Source organism: Leptonotus elevatus, chromosome 12, assembly GCF_054856555.1.
Source record: "Leptonotus elevatus isolate MCC_2025b chromosome 12, RoL_Lele_1.0, whole genome shotgun sequence".
Lineage (NCBI taxonomy): Eukaryota > Metazoa > Chordata > Actinopteri > Syngnathiformes > Syngnathidae > Leptonotus > Leptonotus elevatus.
Window position 1 is genome coordinate 23,560,518 of NC_141250.1, and position 21,328 is coordinate 23,581,845.

At 45.7% G+C, this 21,328-nt stretch overlaps 2 protein-coding genes across 2 annotated transcripts in view; both read right to left on the bottom strand.

The window, feature by feature from the left end:
• ttn.2 (titin, tandem duplicate 2) overlaps window positions 1-21,328 on the bottom strand; it is a 218,087-nt gene that overhangs the window by 121,072 nt on the left and 75,687 nt on the right. Inside the window, exons 72-100 of the mRNA XM_086090619.1 lie at window positions 20,875-21,162; window positions 20,511-20,801; window positions 19,318-19,608; window positions 18,190-18,477; window positions 17,775-17,879; window positions 17,353-17,638; window positions 17,089-17,272; window positions 16,925-17,008; window positions 15,421-15,688; window positions 14,839-15,102; window positions 14,098-14,307; window positions 13,946-14,023; window positions 13,826-13,852; window positions 13,352-13,408; window positions 11,456-11,518; window positions 11,307-11,375; window positions 11,169-11,225; window positions 11,063-11,104; window positions 10,483-10,947; window positions 9,969-10,328; window positions 9,756-9,851; window positions 8,948-9,046; window positions 6,151-6,234; window positions 5,265-6,002; window positions 5,083-5,136; window positions 711-773; window positions 526-603; window positions 319-402; window positions 115-159 (exon numbers count right to left, since the gene is read on the bottom strand). Coding sequence (XP_085946745.1) covers window positions 115-159; window positions 319-402; window positions 526-603; window positions 711-773; window positions 5,083-5,136; window positions 5,265-6,002; window positions 6,151-6,234; window positions 8,948-9,046; window positions 9,756-9,851; window positions 9,969-10,328; window positions 10,483-10,947; window positions 11,063-11,104; window positions 11,169-11,225; window positions 11,307-11,375; window positions 11,456-11,518; window positions 13,352-13,408; window positions 13,826-13,852; window positions 13,946-14,023; window positions 14,098-14,307; window positions 14,839-15,102; window positions 15,421-15,688; window positions 16,925-17,008; window positions 17,089-17,272; window positions 17,353-17,638; window positions 17,775-17,879; window positions 18,190-18,477; window positions 19,318-19,608; window positions 20,511-20,801; window positions 20,875-21,162 — 5,118 coding nt within the window. The remainder of the gene's footprint in view (window positions 1-114; window positions 160-318; window positions 403-525; window positions 604-710; window positions 774-5,082; window positions 5,137-5,264; window positions 6,003-6,150; window positions 6,235-8,947; window positions 9,047-9,755; window positions 9,852-9,968; window positions 10,329-10,482; window positions 10,948-11,062; window positions 11,105-11,168; window positions 11,226-11,306; window positions 11,376-11,455; window positions 11,519-13,351; window positions 13,409-13,825; window positions 13,853-13,945; window positions 14,024-14,097; window positions 14,308-14,838; window positions 15,103-15,420; window positions 15,689-16,924; window positions 17,009-17,088; window positions 17,273-17,352; window positions 17,639-17,774; window positions 17,880-18,189; window positions 18,478-19,317; window positions 19,609-20,510; window positions 20,802-20,874; window positions 21,163-21,328) is intronic.
• LOC147165126 (uncharacterized) lies at window positions 6,365-8,706 on the bottom strand. Its single transcript, XM_086091211.1, has 2 exons — window positions 6,492-8,706; window positions 6,365-6,378 (listed from the first exon to the last, which is right to left on the bottom strand). The coding sequence occupies exons 1-2, from the start codon at window positions 8,704-8,706 to the stop codon at window positions 6,365-6,367; spliced, it is 2,229 nt and encodes a 742-aa protein (XP_085947337.1).

The following is a 21,328-nucleotide window of genomic DNA, read 5'->3' on the forward strand; positions in this document are numbered from 1 at the left end:
TACCAAGTCAATACAAACAAACAACATATCAGACAGTGGACTCAAGACACAAAGACTGAGAAGAAATAAGTAAACATGTCATTATCAAAGTCCTGCCGTCAGCGTTGTTCCTACCTTTCTTGACTCCTGCCGGTGCTTCAACTGGTCCCTTGGTTTCATCTAAAATTGAAAAGGCTGTTATTAGATCATTTATTTGCAAAAAATATTGACTGAGGACCTTACTGGCTTGGATAAAAGCATTCTGAACTTCAACATTGCAGACAACATCAACTAGCAAACAATAAAACGAAGACCTTTTCCATTGGTCTAACAAACTACCTGTCAGAGGGGCCACTTTCACAGGTTTTTCTTCTTCCACAACCATCTTGGTTGGCTTTTCAGCCTTTACAACGGGCTTGACCACTTCAACGGTAACAATTTAAGAAAAAATAGAACAAGAAAAAAAGAGATGTTGCAGTAAAACGAGCGAACAAGGCGTTATGGTTGAGGAGTCATCATAAGAGCATCGCAAGAGGTCTTGGATACCTGGCTTGGTCATTGTTTTTTGCAGCTGCTCACCCTCGTCTGACTTTTTGACTTCATCTGGTACGGGTACTTGGCGCTCTTCAAGTAAAAGGTAAATCCAATTTAACAAAAAGATTTACATCTTCACCCGAGAAATATGTCAACAATTGTAGACGCTTAGGAGTGACATTCAAAGATGTTGCTACCTTCTGAAGGAACAATAGGCTTGGCTGCCGGCTCCTTGACTGGTGGCCGGAACTCCTCTGAAGCTTGGAAATGAAACAAAAAGACAGTCAGAGCGTCCATGCAGGCGACGCCAAGAACACCAGACAGAAATACAGATGGACAGACAGAGACGGAAGAGGTTAATGTGCTTGGCTTGGAACAAGGAGTGATGTGAGACGTGGTGGACTGGAGAATTAGAAGAGGCAACATTAAAATGCCTGGCTGGACAGGAGGATGCTTGTTTGTGCCCATAGGAAATGGGTGCCATGACATGGAATTCTTAAGCAACGTCTGCCAATGTGACGCATAAGTGTTGGACAATGACTTGTGCTCAAGGTCACAAAAATGCGTGATCGGTGGCACGCCACACAGTTCTCTTGATACCTCTGCAGACATTTTGAGACGAAAGCCTGTTTTCTTCACTGGCCTCAGCCTGCAGATTAGCGCTTTCCTCCAGGGCTGGTTTGGGTTCATCTGTTACTGATAGTTCTCGGACAGAGGCCATCAAACTAAAATCACTTTTTGATGTTGCCTTGTCATGTGAATCAAATTTTCTTTGGTCTTTGGACTCAGCTTTTCCTCTTTTAGAGCAATCGCTGCTGGATTTATCTCCTTTCGCTGCGTCCTCAGTTGAAAAAGGTTTCTGCTGGCCTAACAGGTCTAAAGATGTTACTTCATATTTTACATCTGGTTTAATTGCCTCAACAGAAGCTGCGAAGAGTTTTTCCTTGTCATTGGCTTCAATGCTATTCTCTGCAAGTTCCTCAATGCAATGTAGATCTGCTTGTTTTCTGGTACCTGTCACTAGAAGTACTTCGTTTTTCAGCTCCTCTTGTTCCACTTGATCTAACTTTTGGACCAGACTCTTAGGTGTGCTATGAGGACTATCTAACTGTGTTCCTCCTTCCATGATTATTTCTCTCTGAGTTTTAACGCCTAACAATGGACTTCTGGAAGACATTCTTTCCATTTGCTGCTTCAGTTCTGCTTGCATCAAGCTATGAGGAATATCTTTGACTGTATCAGTTTTTAAGGCATCCAGAGACTTTCTTTCCGGCTCCAGTTGATCTAGCTTCTGTCCTGTGACTTTGGAAGCTGTGTTTTCCTGTGATGTGTAATTGACTAGATGCTCAGGTGGGCTTTGACTTTGTTGACTATTTAACTGCGTTCCTCCTGCTTCGCTGATGACTTTACTCTGACTTACAACATCCACCACAGGGGTCTTGGAAGAGGTTCTTTCCATCGGCTGCTTCAGATCTGTTTGAGTCAAGCGATATGGAACTTGAGGTTGAGGAAGTATAAGGACTGTATCAGGGTTCAGAGCCTCTGGAGACATGCGTATCACCACCATTTGATCAGATTTTTGTTTCCTTACTTGGGCGCTTGGGTCTTTCTTGGATGTAAAACTTTGGACAAGACTCTCTGACGTGTCTCTGGCATCTAACTGTGTTTCCCCTTCTTCTCTGATCACTTCTGTCTGACATCTAACATCCATTGGCTTTCCGTAAGACTTCCTTTCCATCTGCTGCTTCAGTTCTGCTTGTGTCAGGCTCTGAGGAAGACCTTTGACTGTGTCAGTTTTCCCGGTGTCTGGAGATGCAAGTTTCACCCTTTGATGTCCTGGTGAATCCTTTGTGGCATGAATGCCAGCCTCCTGTGGCATATGAGGTTTCAGCTTAGACACATTTGCTACTTCAGTCAAAGCACAGGACGTTTCAGAATCAAAAGCATCCTTGGTGATGTCTGAAACTTGCTCAGATTCTCGCAGTCTTTGGAAGGCTCGGGACTCAAGGATTTCTGTTTGATCTGTAGTTTCGACCTCTGGCCCTGCCGGTGTTAAAGGTTCCCGGTCAAACTTTTCTGGTTTTCTTTCTAAAATATGACCGCAATGACCCTGAACCACGGAAGTATCAGCATGCACTTCTTCTACAGAAATGTGTTTAACTTTGCTTAAACTTTGTCTTTTCTCTTTCAGGGATTTCGATCTGAATTCGGCTGACATCTGGGAAGTTTCTGCAGCTTCTTCCCTCATGGAGACCCTTACTGATTTGGAAGGATTTGCCTCTTCAAAAGTCTCAGCTTTCATGATCTGCATTTTCGGAGACACTGTGGACTGGACTTCAGTGGTCCTCATGCGTAAAGAACTTGTCGGAGCTTTTCTGGTTTTATCTTGAATGTTTTCCAGACATTGAACTACCTCCTCTGCATGGGAACTGTCTTTTTCATCTTTAGTGTGCTCTTTAACTGTTAAGCTCTTAGATGAGGCATGCCCTTCTCCAGTTCTCACTAGCTCTCGCACAATTTCAAAACACTCTGCTTGATTGTGAATGAGTTCTTGTCTTGGCTCAAGTTCCTTACCTGTTGCAGTAGAGCTTATACATCTCCACAAAGCTTCTGATTTAACACCTGCATCCTCAACAACCCCAGACAGTGGAGTCACCACCTCCATCACAGCTGCTTTTCTTTCCATTAGTTCTTGTTTCTCATCCAGTCGATTGATGGTCTCTTTTTGGACTATGTGAGACTTGAGTCCCCTAACATTGTCCAAGCTCAAGTCGGCCTTGGATTTCTCTGACTTAGAGCTTCTCATCTCTGCAGAGGAAACCTGTTGGTTTGTTTGGCTTTCTTCAATATTTATTAGACCCGTTTGCTCTAATAACTGGACATCTTGCTCTGGTGAAACTGGACAAACGTCCTTTCTTATAGGTGAGAAAAAGCTCTTAATTCCCTTTTCTCCCGGTTTTCTTTTATTTTCTTCATACTGATCTTCCTGTGTACTTTGGTTAAGTATAGAGGCCACCTCTTGAGGCACCTCAAGTCCAGCATACTCCTCTGGAATTCTCGCAAGAACAGGTTCAGGGTCTGCGACTTCTCCTGCAGGTGACGTCCTGAGAGCGGCATCAACCACCTCCCATTCTGTCTGAAATTCTTCAATCAGAGGGTCAACAACTTCTTCTGTTAGTTCGTCAGACGTTTGTGTCTTCTCTACATCAAGCATCAGTTCTTCACCTGGACCCACCGCCAGGGGAGCTTGGTCAGTGGCGATTACATCACTTCTAATTGACACTCCATGTTCTACCTTGGAAGCAGTCGAGCTGGTGTGAAACAGACATGCGACTTCATCTGCATGTTTGTGGGGCTCTGGTTCAAACTCAGCAAGTTTGCTTCGGTATTCTTTGTGAGAAGTTGGTTTCCTTGCAACTGTGTTGGCCAATAGAACTGATGGAGGTTTTTCAGGTGTTGAATTGTCAAGCGTCAGTAAGTGTGATGGTTTGATTTGTTCAAGGTCTAGAACTTCTTTTTTTGCCTTCTGGGCAGTCACCTCTGTATTTTTAAGAGGAGCGATGCATAGTTGCTGTGCTTCTGTGCTGGGCTCTTCAGGTTTGATCACAAATGTCCGTCTTTTAATACCTTTACTTAATACGCTGTCTATAAATTTACAGGGGTCATTTGTGCTTACCTTTGTTTGATTTAAGTCACGTTCAGCTTTTTTTAACATCTGGATTTTGTCATCGTCAAAGACCTTTGATGTAACGGGAGTTTGCTGTTCTTCCTTTACACCAGCTCTCAATTTAAAAGGGACATCTTCTAAGCCCTTGGCTTTGAGAGGTACCACTAAATGGTTGAATACTACTAACTTCCTCTCAGGTCCTTCTGAGGTCTCTCTGGGTTCTTCTCCAACTTTCTGAGATTGAAAGTCTGCAACTTTTACAGTTTCCTCTGCACTCCCTATCAATAAAGGCTTTCTCTCATCACCAGATGATTCCTTAATCTCCTTTTCAGGACGTATTTGTGTAAGGGAATATGTTTTGTGTTGCTGAGGTTCTACATCTCCTTGCACATCATTGATTGTCAGTTTCACATCTTGTTCAGCCGGTAGATGTCTATCTGATGACTGCCTCATGCCTGACTTGGTTGCTTTAACTTCAGGTTTGTCTTGTCCGATTGTATCTGCATCACTGGTTGCCCGTGAAGGTTTCATCTTAAATCTGACTCCTGAACCTTGGTTGAATTCTGACCTTTCCTGAAGGCCCGGGGTCTCTGAACCATCAGTAACAGATGTCCAGAGCCTGGGATTAGCGATTGCATTAGCTTCTTTGCTCTTGTCCATGTGCTCTTCTTCCTGGATGTCCGAGGCTTCCTCAGACAGGAAGTTGCTCCGCAGTGCCTCCCTTTGCATTCTTTCATCAGACGCTTAAGGTAGAGGCAAAAGATTGTGGGAATAGTGAAGCGAAAGCACCATTACGCGGCGCCAAGAGATTAAGACCAGACAATACACACATCTTAGTTAGATTGCACAGAAAAGACAACAAGTCATTGGTGAGCCCGAAGGCAGAAGTGCTGCTGCTCTACCTCTCTCGACTTCTTTCTCCAGCATCTCTACAACGGCGGGAAACTTGTCAGCTTCTTTAAAAAACAAGGGTTAAATGCAAGATGTTAAAATTCTAACAAAAATGAATTGTGACAAAAGAGAATGAGGGGGTCAAAAAAAAGAGTCATGTGGATGAGGCTGAGGTTAATACCCCTGGGTGTACCTCTGGCAGCAGCTTTGCATTCTTCCTCTGGACTTTTTCTTAATGTTCGAATCCGATGATTAGAATCTTTATTTGGGGTTTTGAGTTGAGAAACTTGTTGGATTTGCTGAGGTGGGATATCTGACACCAAGACATCTGCTTCTGCTTTACTTTTTTCTTCAGTCAGTTGAGTCTTCTCTTGTTTTTTCTCAGCTACCTGGTGACTCACTGCTGAACGCTGATCTTCAGCTACACCTTTGCCTGATTCCACCCTCTGGTCTTCCAGACTCCGGCTTACTTTGTCTTGTGCCGAAGATGCAGTGATTTTAATGTATTCTTTGTAGGGCGCCTCGACTTCTACTTCCTGTTCCACCATCGAGACTTTGACGCTAGTTTCCTTGGTTTTTTTCCGGATCACAGCCTTGCTGTCTTTCTTGACTACCACTACCTTCTCATCTTTTCTTTCACCTCTAACTTCTTTGGTAGCGTCCTGCTCTTTCTTAAGCTCTTCTGGTTTCTCGGTGATCATAGCAGTCTCCTTCCTGTCAGTCACAGATGTCTCACCTCTAGGCTCAGACCTTTGCATCCAGGTCTCAGTCAATGAAACATTCAAATGTCCTGCAGGGCACAAGGCCCGCTCATACAAAACTTGGGCTTGATCTTCTGGCTCGGCCTCATAAGAGCAAGCTTCTTCAGTGAAAGACACCATCTCTGTCACGTGATGCACTTCCTGTCGCTGCTCAAGCCTGATTAGCCTCGCTGAGGCACCAAGAGTGGGCGTCATATGGCGGCGCCAAGAAGCGACGACAAAACACAAAGACAATCAAGTGTGAGACAACAATCACATAAACAACAAAAGGCTTCAGATGCTTCAAGAGGTGTTTTGAAGCTGTCCGTCTGCTGATACCTTTTTCTGGAGGAGAGACTTTCTTCTCTGGTTCAACCTCCAAAGGTGGCCTCTTGACAACCGTCTGAGTTTCTAAACCTTCAAGTTTGTCATCCAAGATATTGGCAGGAAAAAAAAAGACGATACAGGCAATTAGACAAACAAGCGGGCACAAACGAGAGGTGAGTCCGCAAGAGTTCTCCAGCTGCTCAGAGAGCCTAAAGTGCAACATTTTCTACCAGACAGCAGCTTTTCAACATTTGCATGCACGAAGAAGCAGAAAGACGGAAGAACAGGAAGAAGAAAAAGAAGGACACAAAGAGGAAGAGGTGGAAGAAAAGAAGTTTTAATCTTCCCTGTACCTGTGGCAGACTCTTCTGCTACTTTCTTTTGGACACGGACAACCCCAGAGAATATTTCATATATTGGCTCCTCTGGAACCTTCTCAGTTGTCAGGGGAACCCTAGCGTCTTTAGACGCTTTCTGGGAAGCCTGAACAGGCTTTTTCCCAAGAACTCTGTCTTCTAGTGGCTTTGTTGGAGGTTTTTCAGAGTCCCTTTCAACCAGGACTTCTTCCACCTTTGTCTGGGCTGGTAGAACTTTCTCTGCCATCTGAGGAAGTTCCTCTGGTATTTTCTCATGTTTTTTATCAGGAAAACCTTTCTGAGATTTACCAGGTAGCTTCTTTGGTACCTTCTGAGGTTTATCAGGAAGTTTCTCTGGCACTTTATCAAGTTTCCTTGGTACTTTCTGAGTTTTATCAGGAAGTGTCTGGGGTACTTTGTCAGGTTTAACTGGTAATTTCTGGGTTATATCAGGATGTTTCTTTGGTACCTTCTCTGATACATTTTCAGCTTTATCATGAAGTTTCTCTGGTACTTTTTCATGCATTCTATTTGTAAGCTTTTCTGGTATTGCATCAGATATAGCGGGACGATTCTCTGATACGTTGCCGTGTGGTTGATCAGGAAGCTTCTCGTGTACTTTCTCATGGGGTGTATCACGAAGCTCCTCTGGTACTGGACCAGGTTTGTGTGAAAGCTTCTCTGGTATTTTATCAGGTTTATCACAAGGTTTCGCTATTACTCTCTCATCGAGTTTCTCTGGTAATGTTTCAGGTTTTTCATATAGCCTCTCCAGGACTTTTTCAGGCTTCTCTGGTATTTTCTCATGTAGTGTGTCATGAAGTATCTCTGGTACTTTCTCATGTGTTTCATCAGGAATTCTCGGTGGCACTTCATACGGTTTATCAGTGAGCTTGTCTGGTACTTTCTCAGTTGTGTCTAGTAATTTTTCACATCTTTTTTTAGGAAGCTTCTCATCTATTTTCTCACATGGTTTATCGGGAAGTTTCTGTGGCACTCTATCAGGTTTATCAGGAAGCTTCTCTAGTAGTCTCTCGTGTGTTTTATCATGGAGTTTCTCTGGGACTTTTGCAGGTTTTTCATGGAGCCTCTCAAGGGCTTTTTCAGGGTTCTCTGGTAGTTTCTCAGGTGGTTTGTCATGAAGCTTTTCTGTTCCTTTCTCCGTTTCATCAGGAATTTTCAGTGACACCTTCTTATGTGGCTTATCAGTGAGCTTGTCTGGTACTTTCTCAGGTGTGTCTGGTAATTTCTCACATTCCTTTTTAGGAAGCTTCTCTGCTATTTTCTCATGTAGTTTTTCAGGAAGCTTGTCTGGTACTTTATTGGGTATATCAAGAAGCTTCGCTGGTACATTATCAGCTTTCTCAGGTACTTTATCATGAGTTTTTTTAGAAGGCTTCTCAGATATGTTCTCACGTTTATCGTGGACTTTCTCTTGTACTTTCTCATCTGGTTTGTCGGGAAGTTTTGCTTGTACTTTTTCAGGTTTATTATGATGATTTCCTGGTACATCCTCAGCTTTATCATGAAGCCTCTCTGGTACATAATCAGGTATACCAACATGCTTCTTTGGTACTTCATTAGGTTTATCATGAAGCTCTTCTGGTACTTTCACTGGTACTTCATCAGGCTTACCAAGAAGCTTCTCTGATACCTTTTCTGGTACTTTATCAGGTATGCGTGGAAATTTCACTGGCACTTTATCAGGTTTATCATGAAGCCTCTCTGGTACTTTAACAGGTATACCAGCATGCTTCTCTGGTACTTCATCAGGCTTACCGAGAAGCTTCTCTGGTACAGCAGGACACTTTTCTAGTACTTTAGCAGGTTTATCATGAAAACTCACAGATACCTTCTCTGGTATGTCATCAGGTTTATCATGAAGTCTCTCTGATTCTTTCACTGGTGCTTCTTTGGGCTTACCAAGAAGCTTCTCTGACACTTTTTGTGGTACTTTATCAGGTTTATCATGAAGCTTCTCTGATTCTGTCTCTGGTACTTTATCAGGTATTCCAGGAAGCTTTCCTGGTACTTTGTGTAGTTTATCATGAAACATCTCTGGTACGTCATCAGGCTTGCCAGGAAGCATCTTTGCCATTTTTTCTGGTACTTTCTCAGGTTTATCTTGAGTTTTCTTTGGTACTTTCTCCTGAGTTGTATCCCGGAGTGAGTCGGGTGGAAGACTCTGTGACATGACAACCTCACAGGGCATCTTCTGAGGTTGTTTTGGAGGTATGTACTGGTCTTGGAGTACAAGATCAGCTTTCGAAGCTTGAAGAGGTTTTGAGACAACAACATGCAGATCACATGAAGAGCAGAACAACGTGCTAGCGCACACAAAGATTACACTGCATTGTTACACAACTATAACGGAAGCCTTTGAGCACAGATGGTATAGAGGACAGCACCTTTGCCCCTGCAGGCGACAGACATGAGTACAAACATCAATGTACCTCTTTGTGGTTCTGCTGGCTCTTGTTTCGGCGGAAGCAGAACAGGCTCAGCTTTCTCTGCTGGTTTTGGTTCATCTACTATCTTCTCTGCCACATGAACTTGGAAGAATATCAAATAAATTAGGATAAAAAAATGACCAGGACCAGATAATCCGTGAAGAACCGCACAATACAAAGACCCAAGTGAAGAACCACACTTCAAAAACTATGTATTATATACCATTGGTAAAGCGCCACATGGGTAGAGCTGTATAGGAGGAAACCACACATGAAGAACAATGCACGAGGAAGCATTCATGAAGAGCCAAATGTGATGTGGGAAAAAAATCAGTGAAGAACAACACATGAAGAGTCACATGCGATGAACATGTGTGGAACCACAGGTGAAGAACAAAATGTGGCGTACCACATAATATGCAGAATCACACAAGAACAACACCACCTGACAGGGAACACTTAAAGAATTACATATGGAAAGCCACAGTTAAACAACTTGTGAAGAACCAAACATGAAGTACAAATCATTTAACACACACACACACACACACCACTTGACAAACGCCAAATGAAGATCCACACAAGAAGAACCACACGAGAAAAAAGCCCACAACAAACCACACAACAGGACTACGTAACCACGAATGAAGAGCCACATGTGACAACCACACATGAAGAACCACTTGTGAAGAGCAATACATGACAAACCAAACAACAGAATCAACCACAAGTCACGAACACAACACGATGAACCGCATATGAAGTTAAGAAGAGCATAAGATCGAGGTCTTGTTGCTTGAGCTTCAGATACCTTTGGTGAGCACAGGTTTCCTCTGTAGTGTTTCTTCTTCTCTAGGGGGCTTCTGCAGTTCTGCAGCTGGCTCCTTCTTCACTGGCTTCTCTGGCACTTTGAGACAAGATCTCGGTCAATAAGAACATTGAATTTACAAAACAATGAAGACCTTCTCACCACTTTGAGATTTAAGAAGATGAGGGAAAGCCCAATGCTGGAAGATGTGTGTACCTTTTTTGGCAGGTTCCTTTGGTTCTTTGGCCTTTGGTGGTTCTACTTTTGGCACCCTAGGCTCTGTTTCTTCAGCTTTTTTCACCACAGGCTCTAGTTTGGGAGGTTTGGGTGCCTCCAGGGGCTCTGGTTTGGGTGCTATTACAGGCTCTGGTTTGGAAGGTTTAGTTTCCACAACAGGTTCCGGTGAGGGTGGTTTGGGTTCCACCACAAGCTCCGGTTTGGTTGGTTTAGGTACCACCGCAGGATCCGGTTTGGGTACCGCCACAGACTCTGGTTCATGTACCACCACTGGCTCTGCTTTTGGCACTTCAGGTTTGGACTTGATCTTAACAGGTTCTGGTTTGGGTTCTTCGGAGACTTGAAGCGACACGTATGACATTCAAAGATGGGCTTCCACGCAAAGAAACTGACACACAGACAAACACACACACACCCACACACACACACACACACGCACGCACACACGCACGCACACACATAAAGAACAACCAGAGAAGAAGGCAGAAAGTACCTTTGAGCTGCGGTGCAGTTGGCTTCTTCAACAGCATTGGCTTGGATTTAGGTTCCGGCTCGGGCTTTGGCTTTGGCTTGAGTTTAACTTCTGGCTCAGGCTCTTCTACCGGCTTGATTTTGGGCTCTGGCTCAGGCTTCGCCACCGGCTTGAGTTTAACCTCTGGCTCAGGCTTCGCCACCGGCTTGAGTTTAACCTCTGGCTCAGGCTTTGCCACTGGCTTGACTTTGGGCTCTGGCTCAGGCTTCGCCACCGGCTTGAGTTTAACCTCAGGCTCTGCCACCGGCTTGATTTTTGGCTCAGGCTTCGCCACTGGCTTAAGTTTGGGCTCGGACTCAGGCTTTGCCACCGGCTTGACTTTGGGCTCTGGCTCAGGCTTTGCCACCGGCTTGACTTTGGGCTTGGGCTCCAGCTCCGGCTTCACCACCGGCTTGACTTCAGGTGGAGGTTTTGGCTTGGGCTCATCTTGGGGGGGTAGGCAACACAAAAATTAGCGTAAAAGGACAGACAGAGTTAGCGACAGACAGAGAGGACAAACAATAACAAGAGGTGAGAGGCACCAGGAAGCAGGAACAAATACCTTTCTTTGGCTCCTGCGGTGGCTCTGCGACTTCCTCTGGTTCTTTGGAGACATTCACGCACATTAGCAATCGATCACAAAGTCGGCAACAAAGAGAACAAACTACCTTTAACCGAGGTCACGACTTTCTTCTTCTTCTCCATAAGAACCTCCTCTTTGGTCACTGTGACATCAACAACACCGTCAGTCGCCTGGTGGCTAACGCCGTCAATGCTAAGGCGACCCGCAGTATAGGTGGGCTCACCTCGCGGGATGGCCGCTTCCTCCTCCTCTGCTGCTGGCTCCACTTCCCGTTCCTCCTTAGCTTTGGCCACTTGGAAAAGAAAAATTAATCATGTTAACTATAAGACACCAAAGAAGACTCTAGTAGGACTTCTTAGAAGTCTTTGGTACCTCTGGAAAGCACTTCCTCTCTCACTTCCACTTCATGTACTTCCACCTTCTCCTGGACGGTAACTGCAGCAGACAAAAAAATTTTCATCAGTTTTATTTTGAAATCCATACATGATGGGCACCTTGGCGGGGAAATGGAACCGCCAGGGGAAAAAAGACAAGAAGTCAAGAGGGACAGAAGGACCCCCTTGTCTGGCCAAGCCACAAAACAAGAAGATTAGGTGAGGGAAGATGACCAAAAAAAAAGACAGATTTAGGGGCAATATTTGTAGCGGAGGGCGCCCCCCCCCCCCCCCAAAAAAAAAAACAAACAAAACAAAAAACAAAAGTAATGTTTTGTGGTAATTCCTCCGTGGATGCCACTTTCAATTATCAACAAGAAATTTGGTAGGCATGTCAATCATGAGTAGTAGACCCACAAAAAAGTCTTAAGAAGCCGTGGTCCAAAAAACACCGGCTGTGGGCCATTCTTCTTCGAAGCAACCATTTTAGGCCGCTCCTTCAAAAGCAATCTTTTGGAAATTCAGCCCCCGACTCCACTTTAAATTTGGTAGTCATGTCAGTCAGGAGTAGAGCAACAAGCCATGCATAAAAAGATCCAGGAGGTCTGCCGTATTGGTTTGAAGTGACCATTTAAACTTTTTTTTTCCATTTAGGAATTCTTCAAAGCTGAACTCCGAGAGATTTTGTCCAATTGCCACCAAATTTGAAGTCTATCAAATCTGACGGTGTCAAGTATGAATATGTTAAGGATGAAGAGGAATATGAAAATGAATGATGATGTGGAGGACAGAAGTGGGAATACCTGTATGTTCAACTTCTTCCTCATAATGAAACTCAGCAGATTCTTGAAAAAAAAAGATAAGAGATATATTTAGTCTCCATTGGACTACGGACACGCTGACCTGACTCTCAACAAGTGAACTGTACTGGTTCTAGTTCCATATACAGTAAACCCCAGCTATTCCCGTCAGACAGAGACTGACCACAATTGCCATAAGATGGCAGCAAAGCACTTAAAGCAGAAAGGAGCACAAAGCATCAAGTCCACGCAGCTAGCATTGACATAATCATGAATCAACGTTAACATGTAGCAACAGTATTCTGCACTTAAATCATTCCACCAACACAAAGCGCCTTCGCATCAGGCTCATCAATAGTGTTAGCGAGTAACCAAAAGAACGCATGAACGCAAATTGGCGCGACGTCACACATGGTCAAACAAATATTTGACACAAACAACACTTTGTCCTTCAACTCATCCTTGCGCATAATTTACTTTCCGCACATTTGATTTCTTTGGCCTGAGCTCAAAAACAGTGAACAAATGGTGGAATTATTTTTAAAAAAAAATGCAGATTGTCATTGCTTAAGTTCAAATATGCGGGGGTTTACTGTATTTACAAATGTGACCAGCTCTGGCTAAATGTTCCTTCCTCATGGGTAAAACAAATAATTAAAAAAATAAAAAATAAAATGCATATTGACACTTTGAAACAATTTGGCAAAAATTCTGTTAATATTTTTCTGCTGATTTCAAAAGCGGTACAGAAAATGGATGGATGGATGGCATTGCGACGTACGTTTGGGGTGAAGAATTCTGGGTTATTTTAAGACCAATTTTGCACGTTCCCCAAGACGCGTTCGCTAAGAGTCGGCTAAAAACAAATAAGCTAATGAAGCACATGGTCTACTAATCACTTATTAATCTGAACCTTCGGGTTGCTGGGAAATGAAATTAGAGACCTTCGGGAGGGTATTTTTGCTGACATCTCAAAATGGAAAATGTTAGCCACCCCATCTATTTTTGATCCATATCTCGGAACGAACCATTGCGAAATGCCGACTCTTTAGCCAGAGCGGGACACAAATATGGTGTGGAGTTTTCAGTCTCACCTTGAACGTCGACTGACGAAGGCGCTTCAGGCCTCTCCACCGGAACGTCTTGCACATCTACACAACAATTCATTTCTTCCTTATTTGTACACACATCATAACAATCTTTGATTACCTGCATCATGTCGTCATCGCACACTCATTCATTCATTTTCTACATCGTGTCCATAGCGCTTTCGTTCATGATCTGATTGTGAGTTCATAACAATCGGGAATTTCTTCATCATTTACACTATGGGTTCAGAGTAAATTCATTCATTCATTTATAGCATCATTATCAGTCCTGAAAGACTTGCGTCTATCTCCCAAGCATCCCTGTTGGATTCAAGGGTCACCACGTGTCACCCACCGGGGAAGGGAACCACAGACATAGCTTGCCTGACTCCAAGATGCGGGCCATGTGCTTGAGCCCTTTGATCAACTTTAAAAGATGGCTTCAGTAAGATTTTGTGTTCTAGAGGAGAAGGTACTTACCAAAAGGAACTGTGGCAATTTGGATCTCTGTGCAAAAAAGGGGCGAAGAAGAAGAAGAAGGCGGCGTTAAACACAACAAGAGTGTCAATCCAAGAGTGGTCAAAGGTGGCGCCTTGGTACCTTTGCCAGACAAATAGAGCTCAGCGCTGCTCTTAGCTTCACCCCGGGGCTCCAACCTCACAATCACTGAGTACACGCCTACATGAACGCAGTCAGCGGTTGGCGGTCATGAAAAAAAGGCAAATGTGGCGGGGCGGCGCGCTACTACGCACCTTCATCCTCCACGCTCACGTTTTGGATGACCATGAAATGTCTCCGGCCCTCGCTGCGGAAGTTGTACTTGGGGCTTTCTCTCAGCTCCCAGGTGTCCTTGTACCAGGACACCACCGCATTGTCGAAGGACACCTCGCATTCAAAGGTGGCCGCCTGGCGCTCGTTCACCTCCACGTTGTGGATGCGCTTGGTGAAATGAATTTGCTCGGCTACAAAAGACAAAGACGGACGGCAACCAAACGGGTGAGAAGGTGGCGCAAGGCCCACACTGGGTAATATTAGGGTGATGTTCTGTGAGGAAGGGTTAGAATGGGAGCAAGGCAGACTCCGACAGGGAGGGATGAGATGATGGCGAGAATGTTAGGAGTGAGAGCGAAAGACAAAGGAGGGATGACTGTCGTGTTCGGAGGGGAGCACTGTCAGCATGGCAGACGGACGAAGGAATCAACAGCCACGCCGGGGTTGAGATGATGATGATGATGATGAGAATGTTTTGTGAGAGGTTAATAGGGGAGCGCCGTTGGGGTGGTGGACCCACAGATTCCAAGCAAAGCACACAACAACCACAATGTGTGGGGTTCATATAGAGAGGATGCATGACTGCTTAACGACGAAGGAGACCTTCGCCAGGAAGTCAAAAAGAGATTGTGGACATCAAGTTTAGGATTAGTCAGGGAGACAAAATGGTGAGAAGAGGTTAGTTCAGGACCGATCAGAAGGTTTTTGGAGAAGGTACCAACCTTCCACCCAGAGGTCCGCAGAAGACTGCAGGTGCAGGTACTTGCAGGTGTAGCGGCCCTGGTCTTCGGGCTTCAAGTCCTTGATATGAAGCTTCTGGAGCTTGTGTTTGACCTCAGACTTGAACCTGCCCCCCTTGGTGTCTAACTGCTGACCATTCTTAAACCACTGCACTTCCGCATTGGGGATGGACAACTGACAAGACAAAGTACATGGCTGGCCTTCCTTACCCGACTTGTCCTGAAGGTGCGTCTCCACCATGGCCTCTGGAAAAATTGAGAATGTGGAGGCTAGGGTCAGTACGATGGACTATAAACTGTGGGCGGCAGACCATGGACTGAGGACTGAGATCTTTGAACTATAAGATGTGGGCTGTAGACCGTGTACTATGGATTATGGAATTTCGGACTGTGGACTAGGCACTACTGACTACGGCCTGTGGATTATGGACTATGAATTGTAGGCTATGAGACTTGGACTATTGACAGTGGGCTACAAACTATAAACAATGGGCTACAAACCAAGGACTGTGGGCTGTTGTCGGTACTGACTATCTGCCCTACTAGCAATGAAGATGTACTGACCAGTGACGGTGAGCTTGGCGCTGGAGATGTGAGGTCCGCACACCACCCGGTAGTTTCCCTGGTCTGCGAGTTGGCACCCCATAATTTTCAGCAGATGGCGGTCTCCACTCACGCTGATGTGGTACTTGGGGCTGGTGTCTAGTTTCTGGGTGCCCTTGTACCAGGACAGCATGATTTCGGGGTAGTTGATCTTCACCTCACATTCAAAGAGAGCCTCCTCATCAGCTAGGACCGACTGGTCGCTGATGTCCTTCACCACTGTTACGGGCTAAAGGACAGACAATAGGACACCTAAGACATATGGTTGGGCAATGGTCACTATAAGCTACGAACTATGGACAGATGACAGATATCCTTCAAACGTGTCAGACGCTAAAGACGATACGGCAGAATGTGCTTATGACCTATGCACTATTAACTGTCGTCTATGGTCTATGAGCTATGGCGCATGGGAGGATTATTGAATATGAACTACAGACTACTGACTAGGGACTAGCAATGGACTAGGGACTTTCTTTTATTAACTATGGGCTAGGGATTATGAAATACGGGCTGGAGCATGGATTATGAACTATGGCGTATTGACTGTGAGCTGTGTAATGTAGACTATGGAATATGAACACTCTGGACTCGAGACTGTGGCCTGCGGACTATGAACTATGAATTGTTGACCTGTGGTCTAGTACTATAAACTATGGATTTAAGACTACGGACTCTGGACTATAAACTACACACTATGGACTGTTGACCACGGGCTAAGAACTATAAACTAGAGAGAGCATGGACTACAAGTCTTGAAAGATGTGATTTGCTTCACTTGACTGGATAGTACTGGACTGGGTAGTCGGCAGGTCAAACTCGGTGCTACTTGGGCCGCAGCAGCTAGCTAGCAAGAAGTTTCAGATGGCTACCAGTGTGGCTAAACTGGATGCGGTTTTGCTCCCAAGTCATGGAACAGCAACATTGCAGACAGTTCAAAACGCGCCTGGAGAGAAAATCGTATAAAATAATGCTACACACGTAGAACAACAGGGCCGGAAATGGATTACGTCACATGTACGCCAGCAAGGAGCAGTGGCCTAAACAGATGATTAAAGCGCTGTATTAATGTCAATAATCTGACTTTTGAGATCTGCACAATAAATGTTCTCAAAATTCCATTAGTTAATCTTATTTTATTCTTAATTTTGCGTACTCGTGTCTTTTGAGCTCACATTAATAACTTGTGTTTGAAATTGCCCCACTGAAAATGTTTCTAGACAAAAAAATATGTTGTAATATTCTTACAATGAATTAAAGAAATAACAAATGTTGACGACATAAAAAGGAACCCAATTGCTGATTTGTTCTATTGCCATATTTTGATTGTTGAATAAAACCCTGGCTTCAGGTCCTAAACGTGCAAAAACTGGATCATCAAGATTAGAAAATTGCTAGCAAAATTGCTCCTCCAAGAAAACAAGTTATTAAAAGGTATTTAAACTAAGACATGCTGTCTAGCAACCTCTGTCCGCTCCATTCTCTTCTGCAGGTCGGCCACCAGCCTGGCCATGTCCTCGTCCGACTCTCTGGGTGTACGTTCCACTTCCTGTCAACAGCAAGGGCCATAATCAGTACAGTCCGCGTGGACCAAGGCACCGGTGATGGCACTGGGACGGCCTATCTTACCTGTCTTCCAGTTTCCTCAGCCCGCTCCTGCTTGAGCTGCTCAATGGCCTGGAGGAGACCCCGGTAGTCGGTGATCCCGTACATGCGGGCGTACTTCTCGTACTCCTTGGGGTCCACGTTTCTCAGCAGCTCTACAATATCAATCTCCTGCTCCGCTTCGGGACTCTTCTGCTTGGACGGGGTCCTGAAGACAAAAAGAAGAGTCAAGTTGAAGCGCTGCAGTTGGTATTTTCGAATGGGGGCGCTACTGGCCCACGAACTGACTTCTTGAGCTTGGCTCTCAGGTCTCCTTCTAGCTGGGCGGCCGCTTTTTTCTCATCTATGTGGAGGTCCGCGGCGCACTCGATCTCGCCGTGCTTGTTGGCGGCCACGCAGCGGTACTGGCCCGAGTCTGACTTGGTCACCTCGCGGATCTCCAGTTTGGACTCTCGGCCCTTCTGCTCGATGGACACGCGGCCGCCCTGGGTCAGCTGCCTCCACTTGCCCTTCATCCACTTGACGCTGGGGATGGGCTCGCCGCCCACCTTGGCAATGAAGGTGGCGGTGCCCTCTGCGAAGATACCGCAGGGTCTCAGGATTATTTCTTGTCATTTAGGTTCATTTGTAATATACAGAAGAGAAGAAGAGAAGGAAGAGGAGGAGGAAGAAGAAGAAGAGTAGGAGGAGGAGATGGGCAGGTGTCTTACTCTCGGTGACGTGCATGCCCTTGGGCTCCTGGATAAAGAAGAGCTGGTCCAGTTTCTTGGTAGGAGCGACCTCGTTGGCCACGTCTGTAGTTGCAGCTTCTTTTTCTTTAACAATAAAAACAATAAGCAACATAAATGGTAAGACGAAAGAAGACTGACGAGCGGAAACCTGAGCATCTGTCTACTACAGGGGTGGTCAATTTCGGCAATGCAGGCTTTAGATCAGGGATGGCGAGACTTTGGCCTTCCAGGACCAGGACCCTGACAGTGACTTGCTTGTGTTGTCAAACATAGATTGCAATTATCTACAGAGTTTTTTCAACCTGATTTTGTTTTGTTTTTTAACTATCCGGGCCTGAAAGATTCCCATAACAAAACACAGCGAATCCGTAACATCTGGCAGCTCAGCTTTTACCCTTGACGGTGACTTTAGCGCGGCACAGCTCGCTGCCGGCGTCGTTGGTGGCCTTGCAGATGTAGTCGCCGGCATCATGACGGGTCGCCGCGCCGATCTCCAGGCAGGCCGTGCCGTCGGAGAAGCTGATGCTGGAGGTGGCGGACTGCGTCAGCTCTTTTCGGTCTTTCATCCACTGGAGCTGGAGAGGAGGCGAGCCGCGGACGTGGCAGCGCAGACTCAGACGCTCGCCCTCGGACACGGACGTGGCTTTCAGAGGGACGTCGAACACCGGGGCAGACTTTGCCTCTGCAGGGGACAAAACACATTAGCTGGCGCGCAAACAAACACATTTTATCTGCAACAAATGCTAACAAAGCTCAATCATTTGCTATTAAACAGGTGAACAAAGCGACCTTGTTAGAACCTTGTTAGTAAAGAGTGAATGTGAGCTTGTTATTAAACATGCCAATAAATGACACCCTAGTTATACTGATGGAAATGCTCATGAACATAAAATGCAAATCATGCTAGCAAAGGTAAAACTTGTCATGCTATAAAATTAGCTAGCAGGCAAAGCTAAAAGGTTGGCCATGCTATTAAACATGAATTCATTTGATGAAACAAAACGCTAGCCATGTTAAACACACCAAATGTTATTACCGATATTGCATTGAGACAAACAACATTAAGTCACGCTGTAAAACGATCAAATAAACTAAAAGCTAAGATGACCACAATGCTAATAAGTCATTATTAAGCACATTATTAGCTAACAACCCATGCTATTTAACATGTTAGAATAGTTAATGCTATTAATAAACACATTTTATTATATACACAAAGGAAAGTGCTAACAAAATGAAAGCAGTAACTCATGAGAAGCATTGAATTCTAAGCCATGCTGAACACAAAGATAAAACTGATTCGCTAAACGAATAATGCTATTAAACATACAAATTGAGCTGAAATGTTAGCAATGCTAAGGAAGAGGTTAAACATGCTCATAGAAACATGTTCATTAGTTACGACATATTGGCGGAAAATGCTCACCAAGCAAAGACGTTAGCCATGTTAGTGAACACGCTAACAAACATATCAGTGACTACAACAAGGTTCTCCTCCATTTTGTGGTGAGGGCTAACTGACCCGCAATTTTGAGGGTGACCTCACACTCGGCCTTTCCTGCCTCGTTGGCCGCTTGGCAGCTGTATCGTCCACTGTGCGCACGACGGCTGCTCTTGATGCACAGCACAGCCACGTTACTCTTAAAGCTCAAGTCGTAATCGTTGGAGCCCGATATGTCAGTGCCGTCCTTAAGCCAGAGAACGGACATGGGCTGGGAACCGGATACCCGGGCCTCTATCTTCACCAGGTTGCCCTCTGTGTCCTTCAACTCCTCAGATGGCTTCTTGGTGAATATTGGCGGGTTCTTACGCTCTAGGAACATGACAAAGGCAATGAGTCGGGAGATGCGCAGACCATGGTGGGAAGTGACGGCAGGGGGCAATAAAACCAGAGTGACGAGAATAAACACAAAGACCAAGGGGGCAGAAACAAAGACAGAGCAAAAAGACCAGTGGTGCGGGATGGGACACGAAGGCCCAGGGAACGAGATGCAAAGACAAAGGAGTCAAGACACAAAAACCAGGGGCCCAGGACACAAAGATGATGGAACAGGGGTGGGTGGGAAACAAAGACCAGGCTGCCAGGCAACAAAGATCAAGGACATCAGATACCAAGACCAGGAGGAACAGGACAGAAAGACAAGAGCATGTGGAACACAATTACCAGCAAAACAAAACACCAAGACCAGGCAACAAGGCACGATCACCAGCGGACTGGGTGCCAAGACCAGGGAAGCGGGAAACAAGGATCAGGTGGATGGGATGCAAAGACCAAGAACATGGGTTACCAAGATGAGGGATCGGGGCATCAAGACCAGGAGGGGCAGGAGAAAAAGAGAAGGGGGACGTGACGCAAAGATCAAGGTGGGTGGACTCAAAGACTCGGGAGACAAGAAATATAGACCAGTTCCGCAGGACACAATGACCAGGTTATGAGACATACAGACAAAGGGATCAGGACAGAAAGGCAAAGAGGGTTATATGCATATGAGACGAGAGTGGGTGGGACAGAACATAAAGACCAGGAGATTGGGATACAAATACCTAGGGGATGGGATCCAAAAACCAACGGAATGGGATGAAAAGATGAGGGGAGCAGGGACACAAAGACCAGGGAATGAGATGCAAAGACCACAAGGAAACACAAGGAAAAGTGGGGTGAGGATACAAAGACCAGTAGGGCAGGACACAAAGACCAGTGTTTAGGACAAAAACCTTTGACTGTGACATCGCAGGAGCAGGAGTCCTTCCCAACATCGTTGGTGGCATGGCAGGAGTATCTTCCCGTGTCGCCTTTGTTGGCCTTGATGATGCTGAGCTGGGACGTGTTGCCCTCCAAATGGATTCGATAGTTCCCGCCACTCCGGATGTCCTTGTGGTCCTTGGACCAGGTCACCTTCATGGGGGCCGAGCCGGTCAGGTGACACTCCAGCTCTACGCTGTCGCCCACTGTCACCGCCTGCGTCGCTGACAACTTCCTGTCAAAGACTGGTGGGTACCGCGGCTCTGTGGAGGGATGGAGGACTCTAACCGGCACAAAAAAAACCAAAAAACTTTGTAGCTATTTCCCGGCACTGACCTTGCAGGGTGAGCTTGGCTCTGCACGTTGCGGAGCCGACGCTGTTGGTGGCCACGCAGGCGTATTCCCCGGCGTGCCTCATCTCGCTGCGGTTAATGGTAAGCGTAGCCGTGTTGTCGTGGTAGAGCGCGGAAAAGTCATCTCCGTCCCGCACCGGCTCGCCATCCTTCAACCAGGAAACGTCCAGGGGGGACGAGCCGGCCACACGGCACTCGAAACTGACCATAGAGCCCAACGTCTGCTGAAGGCTCACAATCTTCTTCGGGAAGCTTGGCGGCGTTTTGGCCTCTGAGGAAGGGAAGTGAGCGTCATTTAGGGCCAGCCTGACCCCTGACCCTGAGCTCAAAGGTGCCCATCAGGCATGTAGCTCACTGGTGGTGCAAGCGCTCCCTCTAGTGGTAAGCCAAGAAATCACTGAAATATCTACAAATTATGCATGTAGCTGCGACTTCAT